Source organism: Maylandia zebra, linkage group LG16, assembly GCF_041146795.1.
Source record: "Maylandia zebra isolate NMK-2024a linkage group LG16, Mzebra_GT3a, whole genome shotgun sequence".
NCBI classification, from domain to species: Eukaryota; Metazoa; Chordata; class Actinopteri; order Cichliformes; family Cichlidae; genus Maylandia; species Maylandia zebra.
In genome coordinates, this window is record NC_135182.1 from 15,055,695 (window position 1) to 15,079,362 (window position 23,668).

At 39.9% G+C, this 23,668-nt stretch overlaps 1 protein-coding gene across 5 annotated transcripts in view; it reads left to right on the plus strand.

Moving 5' to 3' along the window:
* Nucleotides 1-23,668, plus strand: part of il1rapl1a (interleukin 1 receptor accessory protein-like 1a) — a 188,902-nt gene that overhangs the window by 99,613 nt on the left and 65,621 nt on the right. For all 5 annotated transcript variants that reach the window (XM_004551239.5, XM_076874880.1, XM_076874883.1 and 2 more), the window contains exon 6: nucleotides 21,860-21,934. In XM_004551239.5, coding sequence (XP_004551296.1) covers nucleotides 21,860-21,934 — 75 coding nt within the window. The remainder of the gene's footprint in view (nucleotides 1-21,859; nucleotides 21,935-23,668) is intronic.

Genomic DNA, 23,668 nt, shown 5'->3' on the forward strand with positions numbered 1-23,668 from the left:
GGCCAGCCCTTGAGGGGGGGGGGGGGTACTGTCATGGTCCTGCGACCATGACTCAGTGACTTTATGTTTATGTACTTATTGTTATTACTTTCATTATTATTCATGGCTGTTTTGGGATGGTTTGTGTTTGGGATTTTAGACACTGGGTTCTGGGTTTGTGCTCCCTCTGTTGGTCCCTGGTGTTAGTGTTCCCCTGTCTCGTCAGGTTAATCAGGTCCAGCTGTTTCCCCCATCTGTGTGTGATTTCCCAGTGTCTCTTTGTGTATTTATAGCGTGTGATTTCCTCTGCTCCTCGTCGCGTCGTCTGTGTTCCTACCTGTGTTCATCCTCTGTGTTACCCTGCGTACTCTGCATCTACCCTGTGAAATCCTCTGCGTGCTCTCCCTGCTGTTCTCCCTTCGTGTTCAGGTTTGCCACTCCTTTGTGTAGTTTCACCCAGTTTAGTTCATCCGTAGTTCTGTTTTGCCATCTCCTCTTTATGTTTGTTATTATCAATAAATCACCCTCACACCTGAATAAGTGCTGCGCTTTGAGTCCTCCTTCCACTCTCCACACGGCCGCTGCCCCGGACCGTGACAATAACACTGAGTTAAGATGCATAGCATCATTAGTGGAGTTTAGTAATAGTGTATCTGGGCGAGTTCCATATGCGACTGCATCAATAGACTGTACAAAAAAACCGAAAAAGCCCACTAGAGGATAAATCCTTGTTCTTACTGCAAGAAAATCATTAATAAGAAACTGGGAATAGTTATAAAAAGTACAGTACATCTCTAGTTGACCTCAATTGATTTACCACAACATAGCTTAGTTTGAGTCAATTACACTAACAGTCCTCAAAATAGATTAAAAATTCAATACCATATTAAACATGTATTTTTCTTTTCCTAAATTAGTTTCCTGTAAATATAACAGTTAATGTTGTTCAAAGAATGTTTACAATAAACTAAATTGACTAGATCTAAAATTACCTCTCTTTAAGATTTAGTTCTGTAGAGATTTAGACAGTAGAGTGTAAGGCAGACTATTTTATAAGCACTGAGAAATGTATAGATGTTTTTGGTCTTTCCCCAGAGCTGGTTAAAATATGAGAGCATTATCCTTTGATCAAAGCAGCAGGCTCACAGTCAAGTGCATACCTTCACATTCTCATGTAATAAGCAAGCACTACACACATATTCCTAAATCATAACAGCCTCCATCGGCGCCCCTGCAGAATATTCAGTGGTATATGTTGCATGAAGCTCTCCAACTTTGATGAATAAAAGACCAGAGAGATCTTCTTCCTAATCATGTTATATTTACTGTATGCTGAAGAGCAAACAGAACAGAGGGAGAAAAGCGCAACCCCGGGCCCGACCACTCAAAAAAATAGCCCAGAATCAGTGTTTATTACTTTCATAGTGAAAGAAAAGAAAAAGTGTTTAAAGGTCCACATTTTCACAGGGAAATGTTTGTTGAATGATTTATTCAAACACTCGCTTGTAGAGAGAAGAATATTTGTTTAACAAGCAGCTGCAGTTCGTGTGAGGATGGCCTTTTTGAAGAGCACACTTTTCACTACTGGATTGATTGAATGCTTCCTTATGTGGGATGTATGAGTGTGTGTATTTGTTTTCTTTTTTCCAGCATTGTGATTTACTGAGTTCACGAAGCAGATGCAGAACCGGCATCATATCGCGTCTCCCTAAATGCTTTGCTTTGCAGTTCTACACACTCTTCCACACGCCTTCGTCTCGTGGCATCTGGGGCGTCTCACTGGGATAACATGTTACATAATTAGCACCAAATTAACACTCAATTAGAGAACCCGTGTTGAGAGGGTGGGGACAGACTATCTTCAGAGAGTTTCAAAATCACATCAGAGCCACCACCACCTGGCCTACTGAGAACGCACTATATGCCACATGAATATAAAACTACAATATCCTAAATATATCTTAACTATTTAAACAGCTATGCTGCAATATTCAGCGACATCAGGTGGTTAGAACGGCGGGGGTGGTGTAGTTTGCACACTTGAGCAAGTCTCTAGCTTGGGGACACTGGGATTAATATTCTGTTGTTGAATCTTTGTGTTTTACTTTGTTTTCACTCATTAATTTCTTGTGTGCACTAACTTTTTACTGCATAAAGAGAAGAAGATCATGGTTTGGGTTAGAATACATGAACCCTGCATGCTGAAATATATAATGCTTATCTCGTGCATTTAAGTGTGGCGCAAAGTGGTCCTTTACAAGCTGTGTGTGACAAAATGAGAATGACAGACCCGCTCTCAGTACTACTAAGCAAACCCTGTGCATATCAGAGTGGCTAACAGCTTTGACAAAACCGTAGTGTTTGATGGCCTGGAATGAAAATGGGCCGGTTTGAATAGGATATATTTTATGCTGTTTCAGCAAAAATCTTTGATTCATAAACTGAGCCACTTCAAACCAGGTACGTTATGATACTTTTGCTCCCCGGTGACAATCCTCCCACTGTCTGGAAGGCCATTCTAGCATATATTGTAGGGAAATTCACTGACATGTTAGCGCCCTAAGCTAAAGCAGCTCACCTCTGGCTCTTCCAGGCTATAAAAACTGCCATATGTGATCAGCCAGTGTCTTCCTTTCATCCACCTGTCATCACTTGTTTGTGTTTGCAACTTCAGCGCCTTCACATTGTTGCACACATCCACATTCAGTGCTTGCATCATGATATTGCTTCAGCACTATATTGTTTTATAATAGGTAGCCTCAAGAACATTCACAAACTTCACAAAGAGGGCCTGCCTGGGTTTTGAACCCAGGACCAGCTTGTTGTGAGGCAACACACCGCAGGCCCTGAGCCACAGTACTTGTACGTGAATGTTGATGCAGATTTTTTTCTTTACACAGCCCACACGAGTCCAACAACCTGCCCCTCTATGTTCTGTATAGTAGTAAACTTTGCTCATTCACTCTTCTACCTCCCTCTTCATCTTCTCCTCTGTAGTAAACTCACACAGCTCTCACCAGCCCTCACTTTTTACAAACATGAATAGAGTCTCAGGCACCCACACACACACATTCACGCCTCTGTTGGGGTGGGGTTCTTTATTTCATTAACAGCCGCTTGCACGCCAAAATTCATTATGCCAACCTTCTGTTCTCGTGCACCCAAGCATGCCAGCTAACGTGCGGAACAAATTTTTCTCTCCCCACCTCACCCTTCCTCCCTCACTCTTGCTAATAAGTATGTTTAGGATGTGATTCACCTGCATCAAAGGCTCCCTGTGAAGAGGCCCACTTTGTATCACTGGTCCATGATTAGTCATTACTGTCAAATCCTCAGTGTTCCCCTCTGTTGCTATGCTTTGAAGGTGGGCATATTCAAAATGCAAATAATGCAGCTATCGATATCTCATGTCGCCTCATTTTTAGGGAATGTGATGTCGACTGTGCTTCTCTAGGAGATGTCACTGTATGGAGTGGCTGCCAGATTATTCCCTTTTATCAAAGCTGAATAATTTGTTGTCTTTGACACAAGAGTTTTGTGAATTATATATACAAAAAAGGAGGGTAATTTGGCTTTTAATATTTTTCGATGAGGTAAGATGAAAAACCCTAAAAATGTGGTCTTAAAATCTGTATTTATGTACTATAATAATGCCTAAATAAACACTGATAAAAGTTCTGAAAGCCTCAGTATTAAAGACAATATTCAGTAAGTGTTCAGCTCAAAATCCCCACATGTGCTTCTGAATGACTGGTTGTGTTTCCCTCTTCCCTTCCCTCTTTGTATATATGTATATATAGTTGGTATAAAGTGTTGCATTCACCAATAGATTTTTCCTTTTTTGTATTTGAATGTCAGAGAATCATTTATCCTCTATAGTGACTGCCCGCCAACAAGCTGCCAACCGTCCTCCTTTTTAGACATTCGCCAACAGTGTTGCCTTTGTAAGTGATAAGGTGGCACCTTGGTTCCAGCTATGTTGTAACAAGTTATTCTGAGTGGACAAAAAAGGTCCTTTAATCTCGAAGTAAGGCCATACGAGGCCATAGAATTAAACAGCTAAATGCAATTGCCACTCGTGTTTTAAGTCTTCAGAGCTTTTTCTTGCTAATAAATGCATTTGTTGAAGGACTGTAGAGATGAGTAGCTCTTCAAACATGCTTGCAGTCTCCTTTGCTCACATGTCAAGCCCACGACTCCCATTTGCACACATATTTGTCTTTCTCTTGTTCTACTTTCTGCTTAACAGTATGCCTTGTTAAGCTTCTGTTAACGTTACCCTCTGGCTTTGCACAAATATATTGTCCCAGATTTTTAGCACTGTGGTGTTGGTAATGGTGTGTGCATGAGTTTTTGTTGGATTGTAATTGATGGTTGATTTGTGGTCAGAGAGCATCAGACATCCTGCAGGGAACATGTCAGGTCTTTAAAAGCAGAGAAAAAGACTCCAGTTTGCAACCGTTTAACCTCCACCAACTCCAGGGAGGTCAAAGCACTCAATCAGCACTTCTACCTTTATTAGCTTTGAATTCAGTGTAAAAATGCTGACAGGAGGGTGACTCTTGATGTAGTGCATGTATGCACTTGGTTGTTTGTATGCGTTTGGGAATGCATGTAGTGTTTGATATTTGCATTAGCAATTACTTACCTTTAGACTTACCTTTTATGAACAGCAACAACAGCAGCCTTAGCATGATAATCGCACACTGTGGAATTCAGTTGGGTTCCATGAAACAGTGTGGAAAGGAACATCAGTCATGCATGCAACAAAATAAAAAAATGCCTTATGTAAACCAGCATTATGATGTAGCCTAACAGGCGAGCTGTAACACAACCTACTGTACTAACTTCCTTCAGTGGGGCAAAACCTTAAATGGGTATTTTAATGCTTTTTTTCTGACTCCATATATTTATTTGTGTACCCTGTACTAGCTTTGCATAATTCGAAGTCTAAAATAATCCCTATATATTTATACTGGGCCTTAGTGCAGGCCCATCATTTGTCTGAAACCAAGTGTTTTAGCTCCTCTAACTTTAAGTCTATTTTTTGGGAGGACCAGATTATGACAAAATAAAGAAAAGCATTTAGATCCATCATTTGGCTCATAACGACTTGTTGGAGATGTTTAATATGACAGTCCACCTTTGTGATATTTTATATATGACAGAAAATAAGGAAAGCCATAAAAGGTCAGGAAACTAACAGCATTATTTACAGTGTGTTTGCTGGTGTCTGTTATGGAGTTGTGTTCTCACTGGTTGTAAAATATAACTGAAGTCTTCTGATGACACACATCATGCTTTCTTTCAGCTGCTACATGCTGTTTTATCCAGCCAATTTTAGAAAACATACCAATAAACCTCACGATGAATGATGCATCCTTTTTATTTCTTGGAATAAAAATGTTGTTTTTGTGGAAAAAAATCACAACAGAATGTTACATAGTTTGGCTTTAATTGCAAAAGATCAAGAGCACAGCTTGCGAGATTTCATTAGAGATACAAAGGCTGGGAGTAGGGCTCAATATCACAAATTTTGATCCTAGCCTTCTAATTGGAATTTTCAGTGATGTTCACAGAACAGCCTCAGTCATTTTAGCTTCGTTTGTGTTCGGTTACTGAAGACTGCAAAGAGGACTAAATTAAAGACACCTTTTCCGAGTCTCATTAGGGTTACCACACCACTTTTTTAAACAGCTCTGCAGTAAAGTTCTGTAATTTTTCAGCTGTAGCTTAAATGTTTTGTTTTGGAATAACATATAGACTTGTTGCCTGACAAGTGACCTAATTCAACCCGGATTCAGATGGTGAAACATTATGTAGAGCACTGAGTGCAGAAGACTGCTCAGACGTTTTTATGAATGGAAGTTCAAGAACAGTGACCCTGTGCCATAATTCATCCAAATAGCACGCCAACATGACAGCGTGCAACAGATGTTCCTTCCCTGTCATTGTACCAATAATATTCTAAGGGCGAAACTATAAAGACAGTCATCAACTGCCGCAAAGCCACATGGCTTATTAAAACACATTAAATGATATTATTAAAAATATTGATACAATATTTCTTTAAAGTAACGTAACAGTGTACTTCATAAATACTGTACTTTTATGAGAAATAGTTTCCCTTATAAAAGATACTACATATCAACAAACATTAGATTAGGTTTTATAACTTTGTTTATTGCAAAGTATATTCTTTTCACATGGAAAAGAATGATATGCAATAACAAAATTAAGTATTTTATGTATAGGAGACAAAATCCTTTGGTACAGTTGCCTCTCCGATTCGTGGTCTCACAACCGCGGTGCCATAATGACAAATTAGGAGTCAGGGCCACAAAGGAAGTACAGAACGAAGTGATGGATTCTGTCCAGATGGTCACCAGTGCCGGCAGGACAGCAGGAGCTCTGTTAACACATTTCAACACTACTACAAACAGGCGCACAGCTAAAACTGTAACACTACCAACAATAAAGCTATAGATCCATTCTGGTGTTTACGCAGCCATATGCATCACCTAATAATGCCATTAATGACAGAACTCCATTAACAAATTTTAGAGTCTGCATGCCTTTTGGCAGATTTTCTGATGGTAAATTAAAACTGTGGGCAGATGTTGATGCAGTCACAGCTGTTAAGTTTATCATTAACATTTGCTCCTTTAACAACTGCTCAAAACACTAAAAACACGTAAAGCGATGCCTGTAAAGAAATGCTGCATTCGATTATTGTCTAAACAGCCACTGCTGGCCATGCTTCCAATGTCAAGGAGCAGATGAATGCCGTGATGTAGGCCTTTCTGTTCACTCTAGGATCAGCAGAGTCTAATGGCTTCCCATCAATTCCTCCTGTCTAGGGAAGTGTGTGTCATGACTCCTGTAACTACTTCTGACAAGAGTGATGAAGCACTTGTTAAAGTTGTAAGATTGTGCTGGAGTTGAAAACCTATAGATATAAATCTATGTAGAGGGAGATGGTTAGAGACATTGAGTGAGTGGCAGACAGACGAGCGAATGAGTGAAAAGGAAAGGTATAAAAATCACCTGTGGATGTAGACATGACAAACAATAGAGTGGGTGGTGGGGGGCTAATGATCCCATATGTCTTAGAAGGCTAGGCGAGGAGACCTTTATTGGGCTTTTGGAATAAGAGGAAGCAAGCAAATACATGATTTGCACTGTATTATATGGGTGTTTTTATTTGTGTCAGCTGGTGAAACATAGCTCAGAAACAGTTTAGACCATCAGATGTGTCATGGTAATGATTGGCGCTCTCCAGTCGGAGTGTTTGTGTAACAGTTTGTGTGTTTACTGTATAAATGCCAAGCCACTGTGAGTTTTCAGCTTTTGTCTGTGTGTCCATGTTAATATATGTTCAGCCGTATTGAAAGTGCATCTATGTGCACATCTTGTGCTTGTGAACACAGATGAAACTGATGAAGCTCTAATTAGAATCTGGCACAGCCACTCCACAGTGACTCAAACATCATGGAGAGGGAGTTTGTTCGGCATTAGACGAGCCCACACTCACACACTCACAGTGCCTTGTCTTTTGTAACCGAGGAGGGGTTTACGGTGGGAGGTGCTTGTGTTGTATTGTGTGAACTGTAACTGTCATGGGAATAAATAGCTACAAGGGGAGCTGCTCTTTGAAGGACTTGGACTAGAGACAGGTGAGGAGTATTAAGCTCCACCACCTGGTTCTGACCAAGCCTTTCCTCGTTAGCGAGTAAAAGACCGGTTGAAGATGTTCTGTCTTGTTTTCGTTCTTCATGAGGAATGAGTCTCTAAACTAGCGGGGCCTGTGGAAACACAGACTCAACACTTTCAATTGTGTGTCCTGCTAGTAAACACGTAGGTAAGTGTAGAAGACCTCTTTGCAGAAGCAAACAAAACTATATAGCCTCCACATTACTTACATTAAGCACAGATGTCAGATGACATTAACATCAATGCTAAATTGGAAATACAAAGACTAAAAATGACCAGAAGTGCATGCATTTTTGCACATGCACAGAACATACTGTAGGTATGAAGTGCAGATCAGGCAGTGACATATGAGCACATTGGCAGTCTTGAATGTCCTATAAACAAACTTGCAGCACATGCATCATAGAAGTCAGTCAGTCACTCTAGCATATACCAAAGGTGCTATGTTGCAGTGGCACCTGGAGACTGTGGAGGTCATTTACGAACTCATTGTCATATTCAAGACGGCAGTTCGAATTAATTTGAGCTTTGTGAAATGGTGCATTATTGTGCTGGAAATAGCAAACAGAAGATGGGTACACTGTGGTCAATAAACGGATGGTCTAGATCAAAAACAATACTCAGGTAGGCTGTGGAGTCTAAATGATTCTTAATTGGTATAAATGAGCCCAAACTTTGCCAGGAAAACAACACCACTAGTCTATCAGCCCGCGCTGTTGATACCAGGCAGGATGGGTGTTTTCATGTTGTTTATGTCAAATTAAGACCCTACCATCCGAATGTCACCGCAGAAAATGGAACTCGTCAGACCGGGCAGCATTTTTTCCAGTCAGCAGGTCATCTTGACCATATCTACATGCCTAAATGCATTGAGCAGTGTTGGGAAGGTTACTTTTAAAATGTATTCCACTACAGATTACAGAATACATGGCCCAAAATGTATTTTGTAAAATATTCCGTTATGTTACTCAATGAGAGTAACGTATTCTGAATACTTTGGATTACTTAATATATTATCATGCTTTTTACAACTACATGAATGTGATTTATTACTATTACTGAAGGTCCACGGCTCCGAACCGTAGTAAAGGGACCTCTGGTCAATACGTCGGGTTCCGTGTTGGGCTCGTAGCCGAAAAATAGCTTTACTTTGTTGTCTGGGTCAAGTTTGCTAGCGAGAGACAGAGAGAGGCGTTGAAAGGCTGCTCCAACGGAACTTATTGTTTCGGAGGAAAACACGAACACAGTGTACAGTCGAGTCTTAATAGCTCACTTACAACTGGGCTCTCAGGCACTCTTCTTGGCTGCAGTGGTTATTATTATATTTACATGCTTCCAGCTCCCGTTTCAGCTCGATGACAATTCGTAGTTTTCCACTCTACTTTTCTCCCTCCTCGTGCTCACAGACACATAACGGGTATGGCAGTCCATTCTCCCTGCAGCACGGACTACACTGCCCATTCTTTAGGGCTATGCCTGTAGCATTCTGCCTATTAGCTTAGCACAACAACAACAACAACAAAAAGGTGCTCTCTCACCCAGGAAACACAGCGTCACCCTGCAACCACGGCAACCGTAACGCTGCCGCCTGCAACAACAGAACATAGCTGTCAAACAAAACCCAAACAGTCCTGACCCGTGACAATATGAAACAGGAAAATACCGCCGTGTAATCCATTTATTTCAACAAAGTAACTGTATTCTGAATACCACCTTTTTAAACGGTAACTGTAACGGAATACAGTTACTCATATTTTGTATTTTAAATACGTAACGGCGGTACATGTATTCCGTTACACCCCCAACACTGGCATTGAGTTACTGCCATGTGATTAGCTGACAAACACTAGATAGTTGAGGAAGTACTGTATATGTAGTTGCTTTTGGAGGGGACTTATTGCAACAACCCATGCTATCATTCCTCTTAGGAGGACTGTTCCTTTAAATCAGTTTTACTTCAGCAAACATCTCTTGGCATGTAGGTGTTACATTTTGAAACCTCTCTGCAGTATAATAGAAAAAAGGAAGAAGACAGATGTGTGGTAAGAATCATCAGTTCTATCAACAAAGTATTCAGTATTCCATGGGAATAGTACCTTGGCATATTTTGGGATGTTGCTCTGCTGCTGTTCTGTGTGTCAAGCAATTTTTCAGAGACATAGTCCTTTTAAGTTGTGTGGTGTGCAGAGTCAAAAGAATCTGAGAGCCTGGCAAGTTGTCTCTCTCTCCCCTTCCAGCTGCTCAGCTTCTCTCCCCTTTGTCCGCATGTACTCATCAGCTAGTCTAACATCATCACCTGTTTCCACCTAAGCAGAATCAATTTTGCATGCCTGCCCTATCAAGAAAGAACAGGATGCTGATAAATAGTTGAGCACTCGGAGAGAGATGTAAAAATCACTTAGTCCTCTGAGACAATTGGTTCTGCTGACAAACACTTCTGTCAGGATGAATAACAATGTGGACTTTCATCAAAGGGACACTATCAAATAAACATATGGACAGGTTGGAATTAAATATTCATGTTTTTGATTTGAGTTTTTGCCTTCTACTCATCTCCACTTGTCTTTTCTTATCACTTGAACAGTGTGTGAACAACAAACATGCGACTTTAATATGCCAAGTCTATAGCGAACTACATCATCGGGTTGCTGCGTACACACTATTTTAAATTATATCTTGACAGTAACCCATGAATTTACGGCAGCTGTGACAATAGGAAATCAACTGGCATTAGTTAAGAAAAACGTTGCTTTTGGTTGGAAAGTAAATTGAAACTTGGTTCTAAAAAAATACGACCAGCTCACAAAAACCCATGGAGACAAACCTGTCATTGCAATAGACAAGAGATTTGGAGTCAGATTTACAATGTGCAAATTTATAATCAAAGTCAGTTTGACTGAGACCAGTGCAAATCAGCAGGTGAAAAACAGGCAGAGTACTCTTGCTAACTAAAATAATACAATGTAAGCACAGGTTTCACACGTCTGTGAAACCTTTCTGTCTGGAAACAGTGTGGCAGTGTGAGGCAGCTGGAGAAGAATCAATATTTTTTGATATAAAGGCAAACTCTTCTGTTAGAAATTGGACTGTGTGTGGTCTTGTAGGTGGAGACAGCCATGCTCTGGACAGTGAAGGTGGATCACAGCATCATTACAAACTGTTCCAACAGAGAAACCTGATTCTGTGTGTCAAATGACCAGAACAATGTGGACATTTTGTCAAAATACCAGTGTTTCTGAGGAGCAGCAATATGTCAAGGTAAACTCTAAACAGAAGAGTTATGGAACACACCCTTTTTGCCGTTCACCCACACTAATTAGGCATTCGTTCCAATAAACTCCAAATAAATTAACATTCATTCTTTCAAATATGCTTCTCTGAAACTTTTGCACTCTGAAGGGAAATTACAATAAGGCCAGCTGCTGAAATGTCCTGGCCTTTCATTTTTAAAACGGACACTGTGAAGAGAATAGTTTTTTGTTGATATAATAGGCTTTTGTCTTGGCACAGACTGCTAGTAAATTTGGCCTGGCTGTAGACATGTTCTTCTTTTGAATATAATGAAACCAGATGGCCAGATGACCAGCCTGCTGGTGTCCCAGTCAGAAATAGCAGCTATCTAGCGTTACAGCTAAGCTGATGAAGAGGCCCTTAATGTTTATATCTCATCATGTTGTCACCTGCATGGGCCGTTCATCACTAGCAGACAAAAGTTCCATTCCTGTGAGTAAGAGTGATAGATTTGATGAGTGTAGTTTCAAATAAAATAGTACCTACAAGAAACTGCCAACTAAAAGGCTTTTTTGTTAGTTTTGTTTCTTTTTTCGTTATGGGTATCATTTATTTGTATTACTTTAGTGCATTGAGCACTACAAGTTTCCATTATACTCAAAAGATGGCAACATCTCAGCAAATGTCTTTAAAACTGGGCAACTAGCACTAAAAAATTTAGATGGCTGAGTCCTCTTTTTCTTTCATCTGCTCTTTTTAGAGGTTTTCACCACAGTGGACTGTCTGCCTCCATCTGACCCTATTCCTAACATCCTTCTCTGTCACACCAACCCTTTGCATGTCCTTTACTACACCTCTCTAATCTTGTCTGTGGCCTTCTGCTTTTCCTCCTGCCTGGCAGCTCTGTGTTCAGCACCCTTTGTCCAGTACATCCACTTTAACTCTTCAGCACATGTCCAAACCATCTCAGCCTTGCTTCTCTAACTGGCTCCAAAGTTCTCGACCTGAGCGTCAGTCTGACATTCCTGTTTCTAATTGTTTCTATTCTGGCCACTCCCAATGAAAATTTTAACATCTTCAGCTCTGCCTCCTGTCTTTTTATTTTTGCCACAAATTTAGATGACTAAATAATACTGCAAGAAGCTTCTTTCAGCACAGCTGATAGCTCTACATATTTGATTTGGCAGATTTTTACACCAGATGTCCTTCCTGACGCAACCCCAAAGGTGTTTGACTTTCCTCCTGGTCTCAAACAGGGCACCTTTCATATGTTAGGGAAATGTGTAAAGCACTATACTATGGAGCCAGCATAACTGATGTAACAGGCAAGAATAAAGTTCAACAAATAAAAACATGAGGGTCGTGTCCATTTAAGCAAAGTTTATTGAAAATACAGGACTGCTGAATGGTTCCAAGTAACCTCTTCACCTTAAATTAACTGACCACAAAACCACATGAATATTGTTATTACACAACATTTTCAGTGACTTATTTCACCCGTACCAACTGTAAAAATGTGTACTTTCTCAATTGAACAGTTTTTAGTTAAATATAAGATTTAAATGATTTGCAAAAATGAATTAAATTATGTCTATATTTATATGTAATGCGACCTCGCAAATTTTTTTGAAGCAGGGTGCTATGCAGTAACTGTGCACATTTGTGGCTGTGTTAAAATACACAGATTAGGGGCAACAGTAGATTGTGGGAGCTGCCGAGTATGCCGTGGAGATGGGTCAAAGGGAGTTGATGAAGCAGATGGCAGCGAGGTGACCCTGCAGGCTGCCTGTCTGTTCCTCTGTTACTTCATGTAAATCTCAGGTCTGTATGTGTCATCGCAGGTAGCCTGATGGCACTACCAATGTGTTTACACACCTGGACAGACCTGAGGTTGGTGTACTGCGTGGCAAAAATGCATCCTTCCATTGGGATTTTGCTCTGTGCATGCTGCTTGTAATGTGCCAGGACTGTGTTAATCCTGTCCCTCAGGTGTATATCCACCTGCACTGGCCCTCCCCTGCAGTTGACTGGGTTAGCCTTGTCCTTCTGCTCTAACAGAATAACAGAATGGATACCAGACCACTAGGGTTTCCCTCTGAATCACCCACAGAGATCGCCACTGATTAGAAGCTAATCCTCTGTCACTGCCTACCAGGAGAAGCTGCCGGATATTTTGATGGTCAGTATCTGTCTTGGCTGACAATGTTTCATCTCTCTCTCTTTGTGTTGTCACATGTCTCCCTTGTTGAATCCCTCCTCTGCCTATCTGCATAAGCTCCACACAGGTGTATTTTGTACATTTTGCTCTGTCATTTAATAAAAATGGCTCCTTTATCACAGGTCACCCACTGGGTTTTGTTATCTGAGGCTAGCAGGAAGGTGTATGTAGCATTTGAGGTACATAGGCAGTTGTGTGTGCATGTGCGTGTGTTTCTGTGTGTTAATTAGTGCGTGCTTAGGTTGCATACTGGCAGACGTACGCGCTGACTTGCAATATTGAATACATAAACACTGTCTGTGAGCCGCGCCCTAATAGAAGAACAGTACAGTGTACTCTTACCCATTGGGAAACGTTAAAGTTCACACTGATATCATCCAAGATACACTGCACAGGCACGCAGGTCCTATACATGCTGCCGGGGAAAGGCAGAGGTACAGGCACAAGCTGAGTTGAGTGCAGAGGAGCTAAGAAAAGAACTGACAAGGCTTTCTGAAAGGGTAAAAAGAGTGGGGGTGGGGGCCAATTGTGGGACAGTGACAAATGGATGAAAAGATGACAGTGGGGGAAGAAAGGGCCACGCTCCTTAGTGAGGTGGAATAAAGGAAAATAACGGCGTGCTACAGCGACAGAGGTTAAGAGCGCAGAAGATCAGACAGAGATGAAAAGAGCAGGAATGTGAGCTGAGAGGGGGGCACAAAGCAGACTATGCTAAGCGACACCCACATAGATTTCTGGTGTGTTGATACTTCATCAGCAGTACTGCATGACTGAAACCAGCATCTTGGCAGTCTCTTCATCAAGTGTGTCTTCTTTCTACCCTCTTTATTTTCGCCATCTCCTACTTTTACCTCTTCCGCTCAATTCTCCTCGATCTTGGTGTTTTCATTATTTGTTTTTCTTTATCTTTGTCCCTTTCTACTTCATACCCGATCAAGGTTTCAACAACAGTTCAGCAGAAACGTATTAAGTAAGCACAGGCATGCACACGCACTTTTTATGTGCCCTCCATTTTACTCATACTCATTTAAACTTTTCACATCACAGAAGCACTTGCATAACTCTATACTAACTTTTTCTTGCCAGTAGTAGCTGCCTGTCCTCTTTACGAGTAAGTTCAAATAAACATGAGTGCGTTGAAGGGCACACTTGCATGGGTTTTACAGAAGGATGGATAAAGTTTGCACACAAACAAAATTCCCTCCTCCTGTATTCGATATAGTCATTTTATTAGGCTTTACCTAGTTGCCTTTGTTGTATAACTCAATGTTTCATTTAAAGATTATCAAAATGGATTGAGCTCTGCCTTGTTAGTCTTTGCTTCAAGTCCAAGTTAGTTTGACACAGAGCATCTGTGTAGCGCTGAAACAGTCATATCTCAAACTGTAACACAGCAGAGTTCGGCACACCATATGTGTCACACATCCCTAAGGAACGCGAGGAAAGTGGATTGGGCAGGCTGCACACGTGTGTGTGTGTGTGGTGGTATTTTATTTTTGTGCTCATGCAAGTGAGAGGTGGGAAAGAGTGACTACATTTGTTGCACTAGTTTTGCCCATACACTACCTGCTTTGTCAGTGTAATTACTTCTGCTTAATTTAATTAGATCTACAAACGAAGTAAGTGTTGTCAGTTCAACAGTGAAGCAAGTCCCGTTTAAAATATTTATTTCTGTGTGGTTCAAGAATTTGCGGATGAATTATGTTTTTCTGTATCTGAGAACTTAATTTATAAACACAAGAATTTTATAGTGTTCTCATTTTTTTTCCTGCTCTGTCACACACAAGGGAGACGATTAAACATTGTGGTTACCTCTGACTCTCTTCTCCCCTCACCTTAGCATCTTCACTTTCTGTTCGTTCTGCAAACAATACACCAATAAAAATCCTCCTTGTTCATTTCAAGTACTCTTCATATTCCCTGAATGCTTAACTGTATCTCTTAGTGTGAAACACATTATTCAATCAGCCTCCATAAATCCTGTGCTGGGAGAATGAAAAGACAGTCTTAATTAGGGTGCTTTTTAAATAGTAAATAAAGTTTGAGGCAAAACAATATGATATTGTGTGGAGGTGGTGCTTTAGTTAAGGGATGTTAAGTAAAAAAAACCTGAAGTGTGTGAGTAGCTCCTCCTGCACGTGAGCATACATGTGTAACCCACTACGCATAAACACCTGCTGAGAGAGCAGACAGGAGGTGAAACTAGGAATCAGCAATGCATTTTTTTAAACAATGCTGTACCTAATAGGTAATAAATCGCTGAATGTAGTTTCTAATGGCTCGTATATTCTTCAAACAAGCAGGGAACTGACAGGCGGGCACTTTTAATTTCCTCTTTCTTCTTATTTAACAAAGATATGGGTTATTGAGGCCTCGCAGCTGGAGCCCTGCTTCGAACAGCTTGGTCACTGCCATGTTGCATCATCACATTGTCTCGCTTAGAGAGCTGCTTAGTCAGAAAAACTCGACTTCCTACTTGGCCACAAGAGGCCAATTGTTTTCACTTTTTGCGATGATAGCCATTTGACTGTGCCAGTGACAATGATGTAGGAACCTGTCTGGCCTTATTTGCTGGACAGAATGCGCACTCCTGTTGCTTTGATGTTGAAGTATTTCAGCTTTGCCAGAGGCAGGGCTTTTAGAGAGCATAACACTGGTGCACAGCGGGGGAGCATGAAGTGGTTTTGGATGCTTTTATTAGCTTCCTCTGGATGACACAGACAAGCTCCCCATACAGCTTCTCTCATGTGGGAAATGGTCAGATCGGGAAGTGAATTCTGTATACTCTGAGGTGACTTTATAAGAGAATCATACACACTGGTTATTGCACAATTAGGAATGAAATGAAACTGGCTCTAAGGTGACCACGCTGCAGAGGAAGGTCAATGGTAATATATAGTGATCTCCTGCAGTACCATATAGGAGTCTGCCAGCTGTAGCGGAGAACTGAGACTTCTCTAGTGAAGCTTAGCAGTGTTGGGAGACTCACAGGGACTTCGTATTTTTCAAGTCTCTTTCCTTCTTTTTTTTTTTTTTTTGCTTTTCTTTTTCAGCGTGACTGCCTTTGTTGGTTAAAACAAAAACCTTTGGGAGCTAATTTTGTTAAACCAAGGGTTCGCAACGTAACGTGCACGAGAGCGCGTCCATGCACGGACACGCTCTAACAAAGTCTTTTCATGTTCGTGAATGTCCCTGTAAAGCATATGGCAGTCATTTGTACATTGATTTCTTCTCATTTTCACCTTTGCTACTATTGTGCCAACAGCACATTTTTTCTTACAAATGGGACAGAACAGAAAAAGCCCAGTGATCCAAGAATCTCAGCTCCATCTGTAATTCGTTAATTTGCTGTTTGCCTACAGTCAGTCACCCAGAATAATCCATCTGGAAAGTCCAGTGAGCTTTTCTACCACCATGACCAAATGGGATTGTGGATGACTGATCACAAAGCTTACATCCACAAAGTCCTGTGCTACATTAATATATTTCATGTAGGCCACCACACACTGACACACAAAGGTTGATTCAGTCCTCTTCAGTAGAGCTTAATACTTGTTTGCAGGTATGCAGTGTTAAAGGAACTAAAACACAAATCCAGCAATGTTTTTAATTACTTTGCATATTAAACACTACATTATACATTTTCACACAGTTAGTCATTTTTGTAATTCGCACGTTACAAGTTGTAAAGTATACACAAACTAAATGGACCACAATGCTAGTGTCGTGTTGTTGAAAAGTTTTATTACAGATGCTTTGTGTCTCCTCCGAAAATTAATTCCGCCTGATTTGCTACTGAGAACAGACAACCTTTCTGCCCTGGGACATCAATGTTTTATAGTGACTCATCGATTTCAGAGAGTAAAACTTGCACAAGCATACCGGGCAAGCCATTCAGGTCCCCTAAAGACACAAATTCACCCTGGAGACACTTGCTCTGCTCATACACAAACAGGCCATTTAACGTTTTATGTAAACTTAAAAGAAGTTCCTCTCAGAGTGTGATTCTGTGGGGCAGCTGTGGCTCTAAAGGTGAAGAGAGATGAGCAGTAGCTTTAGGATTGATAGTGTGGTCTCAAATTTCTCCTTCTTACACGTTTAAGGGTCTTTTAGTGAAAAGAAAAACATTTGTTCTCATTCGTTGGACGTGGCCATCCTGCTTTTTTTGTGAAAGTTGACCTGAAAATTTTTCTTCTTAACAAAATTACGTTTCATTAAGTGTTCCTCATTCAAATGCAGTATGTCTGTCCACTATACAAGGATAAAAAAACATTTTACATGACATATAACTTGTCACATTATATCACATGTATTACTGAAGGAATAGTATGGCTTATTAGATTTAAGTGTGTAGCATATAATTCATTTGCATGTGTGATACTTCATTGTTTTGTGAATGTGCCAAATCAAAAGAATCCTGCAAGTGCCACATGGTGATTTTGGGCTTCTACACTTAACAATCTGCAACCACCACAAAGCATTATAGTACAAATCTGACCAAAAGTTTGCCCATTTGTTCTTGGACCAGGAGTTATTTTTCATTTGGATTATTTTTCAAGTGGATTTTGAAGTAGCAGATGTGCATACTTAGGTTGAAATCCAAGCTTATTGTAACCTTGAAATTAACCAAAAAAAAATCATTTTTTTATATAACAAATACATAAATCATCTGAATCTTCCGTCATGATGCCCACACAATCTGTCATTGCATTAACAACCCATCACTTAATGTATTTGCATATTTAATTACCTTTTATAGCTTTGATTGCTTGATTTCATACGTTTCCTTTTTATTGGCAAACAGAGACTCTTTCCTTTGTTTGCTCCCTCTCTTCCATATTTCCATAAATGGTGTCCCCCCTCCCAACCCATGAATTGATGTATTTCCCATGAAGGAATGGTAATTAAGATAATGAGATTTTCAGAACCAAGTGTAGCATGCCAAAATGAAGCAGGAGGGGGGGCACGTTTCATATCTTCTTTTTATTTTAGCTTTCTAAATTTTCCCTCTTTTGTCTTACCAGCATTACCTCTCTGTCTATAGTCCTTACCACATCTGCTTTCCCTTTTGTCTCCCATACACAGCTCGTCCTCATTTGTTTGCCCAGTGTATAATTAGCTATAGGATCACCCATTGTGTAATTATGTATAGCAGTTTGATATGTAATTAAAACTGTATCAGTATCCAGTGTAATTTGTGCTGTGTGATTACCTATTAACAGTGCAAACAGTCGTGCCTAAAAGCCCGTGACCGCCCCTCTCACAGATGTCAATGTGCTTTTCTGTCAGTATTTATGTATCAGCAGGTGTTATAGGCGAGCCAAAAATAAATACGAAATCAGAACAAAATAGAGCTGATGTTTACATTTTGGTCTGTGTATCGTCACATGAGTAGTTCTTTCAGTAACTGCCGAACATGTTAACACAAAGCTTTACTTCAGTACTTCAGTCTTGCCCAACAATTTAGTCAAAGCAGCAACATTATGTCGCTCCCAAAAACAGAAAAGGCTTTTCAAACAGCTTGCTGGAAACCTCATCATAAGACGAAAAAAAGAAGTCAAGTGTGCACACTCTAAGGAAACATCTTAATGAATACACATCACTGCAGCTTTACAAATTCACAGCAAAATAATTGGGAATTCCAGAAAAGCTGCTGGTACTTGGAGGTATTATGTTGATTTTTTTTTCATCTGATTTAGAAAATGAGGAATTCTCTTTAGTTCATTTGATTGTACAAAATATGCTTGATTTGACTCTGCATCTGTGTGCAGAGTTGTTTAATATGTTCAAACATTGTGTTTTTATGTCCGACTTAACTGCAAAATGTAATACATGAATAAATACAATTAGATCACTACACATGGAGATTTACAATATAGACCAATCAGCCACAATATTAAAACAACATACCTATCAGTGAGGATGTCCTGTGGGACACAATCCATTTTAGCCCGGAGATGCTTAATCAAGTTGGCATCTCGAGGCTTTTGAGGTCAGGTCATCATCTTGGGCTCCTTGTCATGTTCCTTGCACAATTCCTAAGCAATTTCTTTTACTGTGGGCATGGTGTTTTGCCGTTTGAGTCCATTGCACTCAGAATATAACACTGTCCTTAAGTGTGCTTCGTCTGCGATGGCATATACTTAAGTGGTACATGTCAGAAAAATCTCCACATCAATATCAAGACCGAAGGTTTCCCAAAGAACATGGAGTTGCAATGAGGAGAACAATGTTATCAGTTTCACCTGTCAGTTTTAATGTTGTGGCCGATCATGTATATCAAACCTTTTTATTCCAGATAGCCACATTTTTATCATTAGCATCAGGAATAATATAAACCCAGTAGAGCTCTGCACTCATCTCACTACAGAAAAAGAAATGTTAGAGTCTGGGATGATATCAAACATGTCATGCTTGCTAGCAGAGAAACGTGGGTTATAAAGCGCTTGATATGCCACTGTTTTTTTCTCATGATGTAATGGCACAGCAACAACTAAATGTGTCAGAGTTGTGACTGATTACCAACCACACAGAACTTTCATTTGTCATAATTAGGATGGAAAGAATGTGTCCAAGACTTGAGAGTGTCCTTTTTCTACAAATATGGAAAAGAAATTGAAAAAACTTATAAAAGACTTGCATAAGATGTGGCCTTCTTCATATAGTAAATCATATAACGCTTATATGATTTACTCATGAAAGTGGCCACTTTCTCATTACTTTCATACCTTGTTTTAGTAAGTATCCAAAACATACAAGTTTCTTTTATATAATTTTTCAAGGGATCTTATATCTGTTTTCACTCTTGTATGCTTTTCATATAAGTTTCACACAAGACAGATACAAACTTTATAAGATTTATATATATCTTTCCATATGGGTATAAAGGGGAGCACAAACACACCTGCTAAAGAATTGTTATATGTAAGTTTAAAAGTGGCTGGTCACAGATTAGCATTTGCTGTGGCCTCAATGCAAGAATTTTCTGCACATTCCAAGTAAATTACATTTAACATAAGGTGTGACTCAATACATAATTTATGATTTGACTCACACTACATGCATTAAATAAAGCAGAATGGTGGCTTGGCATATTGTGTAAAATGGTAGAGTCCAAGTATCTCACCTCCAGGATTCACAAAAGGTGGAAACTCCAGGTTTAGGAATGTGACCATATTGAATTACAGTAAACTAGCAAGTCTTAAACACTGAAAAATATATTGTTATCTAATCCTAAATAGTAACACATACTTTGGAGATTTGTGAACTTCCTAACCTGTGTTCCTTCTCTCCCTGAGCCTGGTTCTGCTGGAGGTTTCTACCTGTTAAAAGGGAGTTTTTCCTTCCCGCTGTCACCAAAGTGCTGCTCATAGGGGTCATATGATTGTTGGGTTTTCTCTGTATGTATTATTGTAGGCTTTACCTTACCTTGAGGCACTGAGGTGATATATAAATAAAATTGAATTGACTTGAACTTTACAAAAAGGATAGTTGTAGCATAGAAGAATGCATAAGAAGGTAAATGTGTATTGTCTGGAGGAGTAAGCTTCAAAGTAACCATAACTATAATGAAAAATTCCCTTCATTGTGCAATTGCCAATGACTTTTAAAGTTGTGAATTTAAACATTTTTTTAACCCAGTACAAAACATCAAACTGTGTTTACTGGGCATCTCTCAGCATAATGACAATGGACATTTATATTTATAGGCATTTCTTTATGAAAAAGCCGCTATAACGTGGAGCCAAGCTGTGAAGAACTCCAGTGTTGAATACAGCCTTTTCTATTTTATGTTCTTAAGAAAAATTGGTCATTCCTGCATTTTCCTTACAGATCTAGTCTTTTGAAACTAACAAGCTACACTGCTATGCCTGTGTGAAGTTGCGTATCAGAGTTTGTGATGCAGCTATTGATGCTAACTGGACTTTTTGACATTTGTGTTTACTTACTTTGCAGTGGATCTTAGGCAGGTTAGCACATAGCTGCTTTGGTAGAGGTCAAAGAGTAGCCGTTTACCTGTCAAATTAAATATTCATTTTAAGTCACACCAATGAACACATAATTCTGTGGAGGTGCTTAAGGTACCTATATAGCCCTTCTTGAGTTCCAGGGTTGTATTGAGGCACAAACATATATAGCTGAAAGATTGTAGTTTCTTCTTTTTAATAATATCTGGGCAGTTGATCAACCAACTGTCAGTTTATCCTGAACAATTTAATCATTGGATTGTGGTTTTTCTGATATCTATCAATCATGCATACAGATTAAATTGTGAAATGCTCTAGGCTACGTAGTCATTCCATTATGATTAGTTAAACCATATAAATGAAGCCCAAGGTCTTAAGGTTTTAAGGCACTTAAAAACAATGTGGCCACAAAAAAGCAAAGAGTGAAGAAGAATGTGTATATAATATATATATATTATATAATGTTCTTCCTTCCCCCCCCCCCTTTGTTTTTGCACAAGTCAAAATGGGATGGGCATGTATTTAATAGAAGTATATAATAAACAGATGATAAATCTCTGTAATGGCATGGCATACAACTAAATTTAAAAAAAGCTCATTCAGAAGTACCAAAAAGTGGATTCTGTTCATCTGGACGTAGCGTTTATAGTGTTTTTCCCACTGAAAACTACAGAAGTAGATCATTAAAAAGGTGTTTGTCTGTATTTCTGCTTTATCCAAAAATAAATAGTCCCTTTTTTTTCCTTTTCAGCTCCTTTGACGGACAAGCCGCCAAAGATCCTGTTCCCCTCGGAAAACAAGATTAGCAATATGGAGCTTCAGCTAGGTAAGACCTTTGTGGGATTTCTTTCCTCTGCACTCAGTGTTATCTGTGTCATTTTTAAATGAAAGCAAATGGATAACTGTACCAATCCTGCCCAGCACACCTACAGGCACTGATCGCAGATTGATGATGGTTCTTTTACTTGCTGAGAAAACAGCAAAACAGGAAAAAAAAAAACTGTAAAAGTGTTTGCCATATATGCTAATAGTCGCCACTAATGTCCCTTAGGCTGTTTTGTCAACAATGGAGAGCCCATATGCTGCCAGAGATCCATACACAGGCTTGCCGCATGGAGACGCAGCCACTTTCTGTTGCAGTTGTTTGTCTTCTTTGACGTGGGGTCACGATGGACCAAGCGTGTGCGCGTATGTGCATGAGCGAGTATGGTTTGGTTTCTTGTTTGTTTGTTTTTTTCTGCAGCAGCATATTGCTTGATTTCTGGGCACAGTCCGTTGTCCACATGGTGCTTGCCGCTCTATGAATGGCCAATGTGTCTGTCATGCTGAAGCCGGTCAGACAAGAGATTGGAAGAGTATTTGACAGAAAGACAGGGTGAGGACAAAGACAAAGAGTTGCAATGATTCATTGAGTGCTTGCCTTTTGTCTTCCATCTGATGCTACTGGAATGCAGGTAGTTAATTTAAAATGCCTCCACGGTTGGCTGATCAAGAGTGAAAAATTGCTGCTGTTGATAAACTGACAGGCACAGCCTCACATGTCAGCCTACTCACACCCATGCATGAACAGGTTGCACAATGTTGGCCCTTCAGCTATTTGTCTCATTTGTCTCTATCTTGATTCCAGTGAGATTGTGAGGAAAGACTTCACCCTCAAAAGTGACTCACTCATATTTATAGCCTCACGTCAGTTCCTTCTCGCATTTGCTGTGTGAGTACTGTACAGTAAGTGTGTGTGTGTGTGTGTGTGTGTGTGTGTGTGTGTGTGTGTGTGTGTGTGTGTGTGTGTGTGTGTGTGTGTGTGTGTGAGAGAGACTTTGAAAGAAAATTCTTTAAAAGAAGAATAGTGTAAATTATTGGATAACAGATTGAAATATCATGATTTTAAGCTCTGCTATGCCTTAAGCTAGAAAAGATCTGGTCCTTACTCCTATTTAATGATTCATCTCTTTGTTAATCCTCCCATGGCTGGTAAATACATGCACCCATGTCTGAAATGCAGTGCAACTTTAATGTCAGAGTCACACTTTTGTAATTGTTGCTTTGAAGACCAGGGTCACTGTAGTCTGCAACCACTAACAGTCAGTTACTGCCTTTTACAGCAACTTTGTTTATGGGAAGCACTTCGAGGCAACCTGTGTTGTGATTCTGCGCTATGTAAATAAAATTGAATTGAATTGAAATACTAAAAAGCCAATACGATGAAGACGGTCTGCTTTCAGTTTGCGAATGAATGGGCTCAAGTTAGTAATTGACCCCATTCAATTGTTAGTAATTACATACAATCTGCTTGCAATGATATTGCAATTAACTGTGATAAATTGTCAAATATTGCAAATCTGTTGCTATCCCTGATATTCAGGACTGTTGCCCCCACAGCAAGAAGTTCTCTAATGTCTGCACGGGTTCTCTCCAGGTTCTCCTGGTCCAAACACATGCAATTATTTGGGTTAGCTTCATTGGTCATTTGAATTTGGCTCTAGGTGTAAGTGTAAACATAAAACATCTCTGTGTAAACCCTGCAACAGTTTGGCCACCTGTCCAGAGTGTACCCTATGGC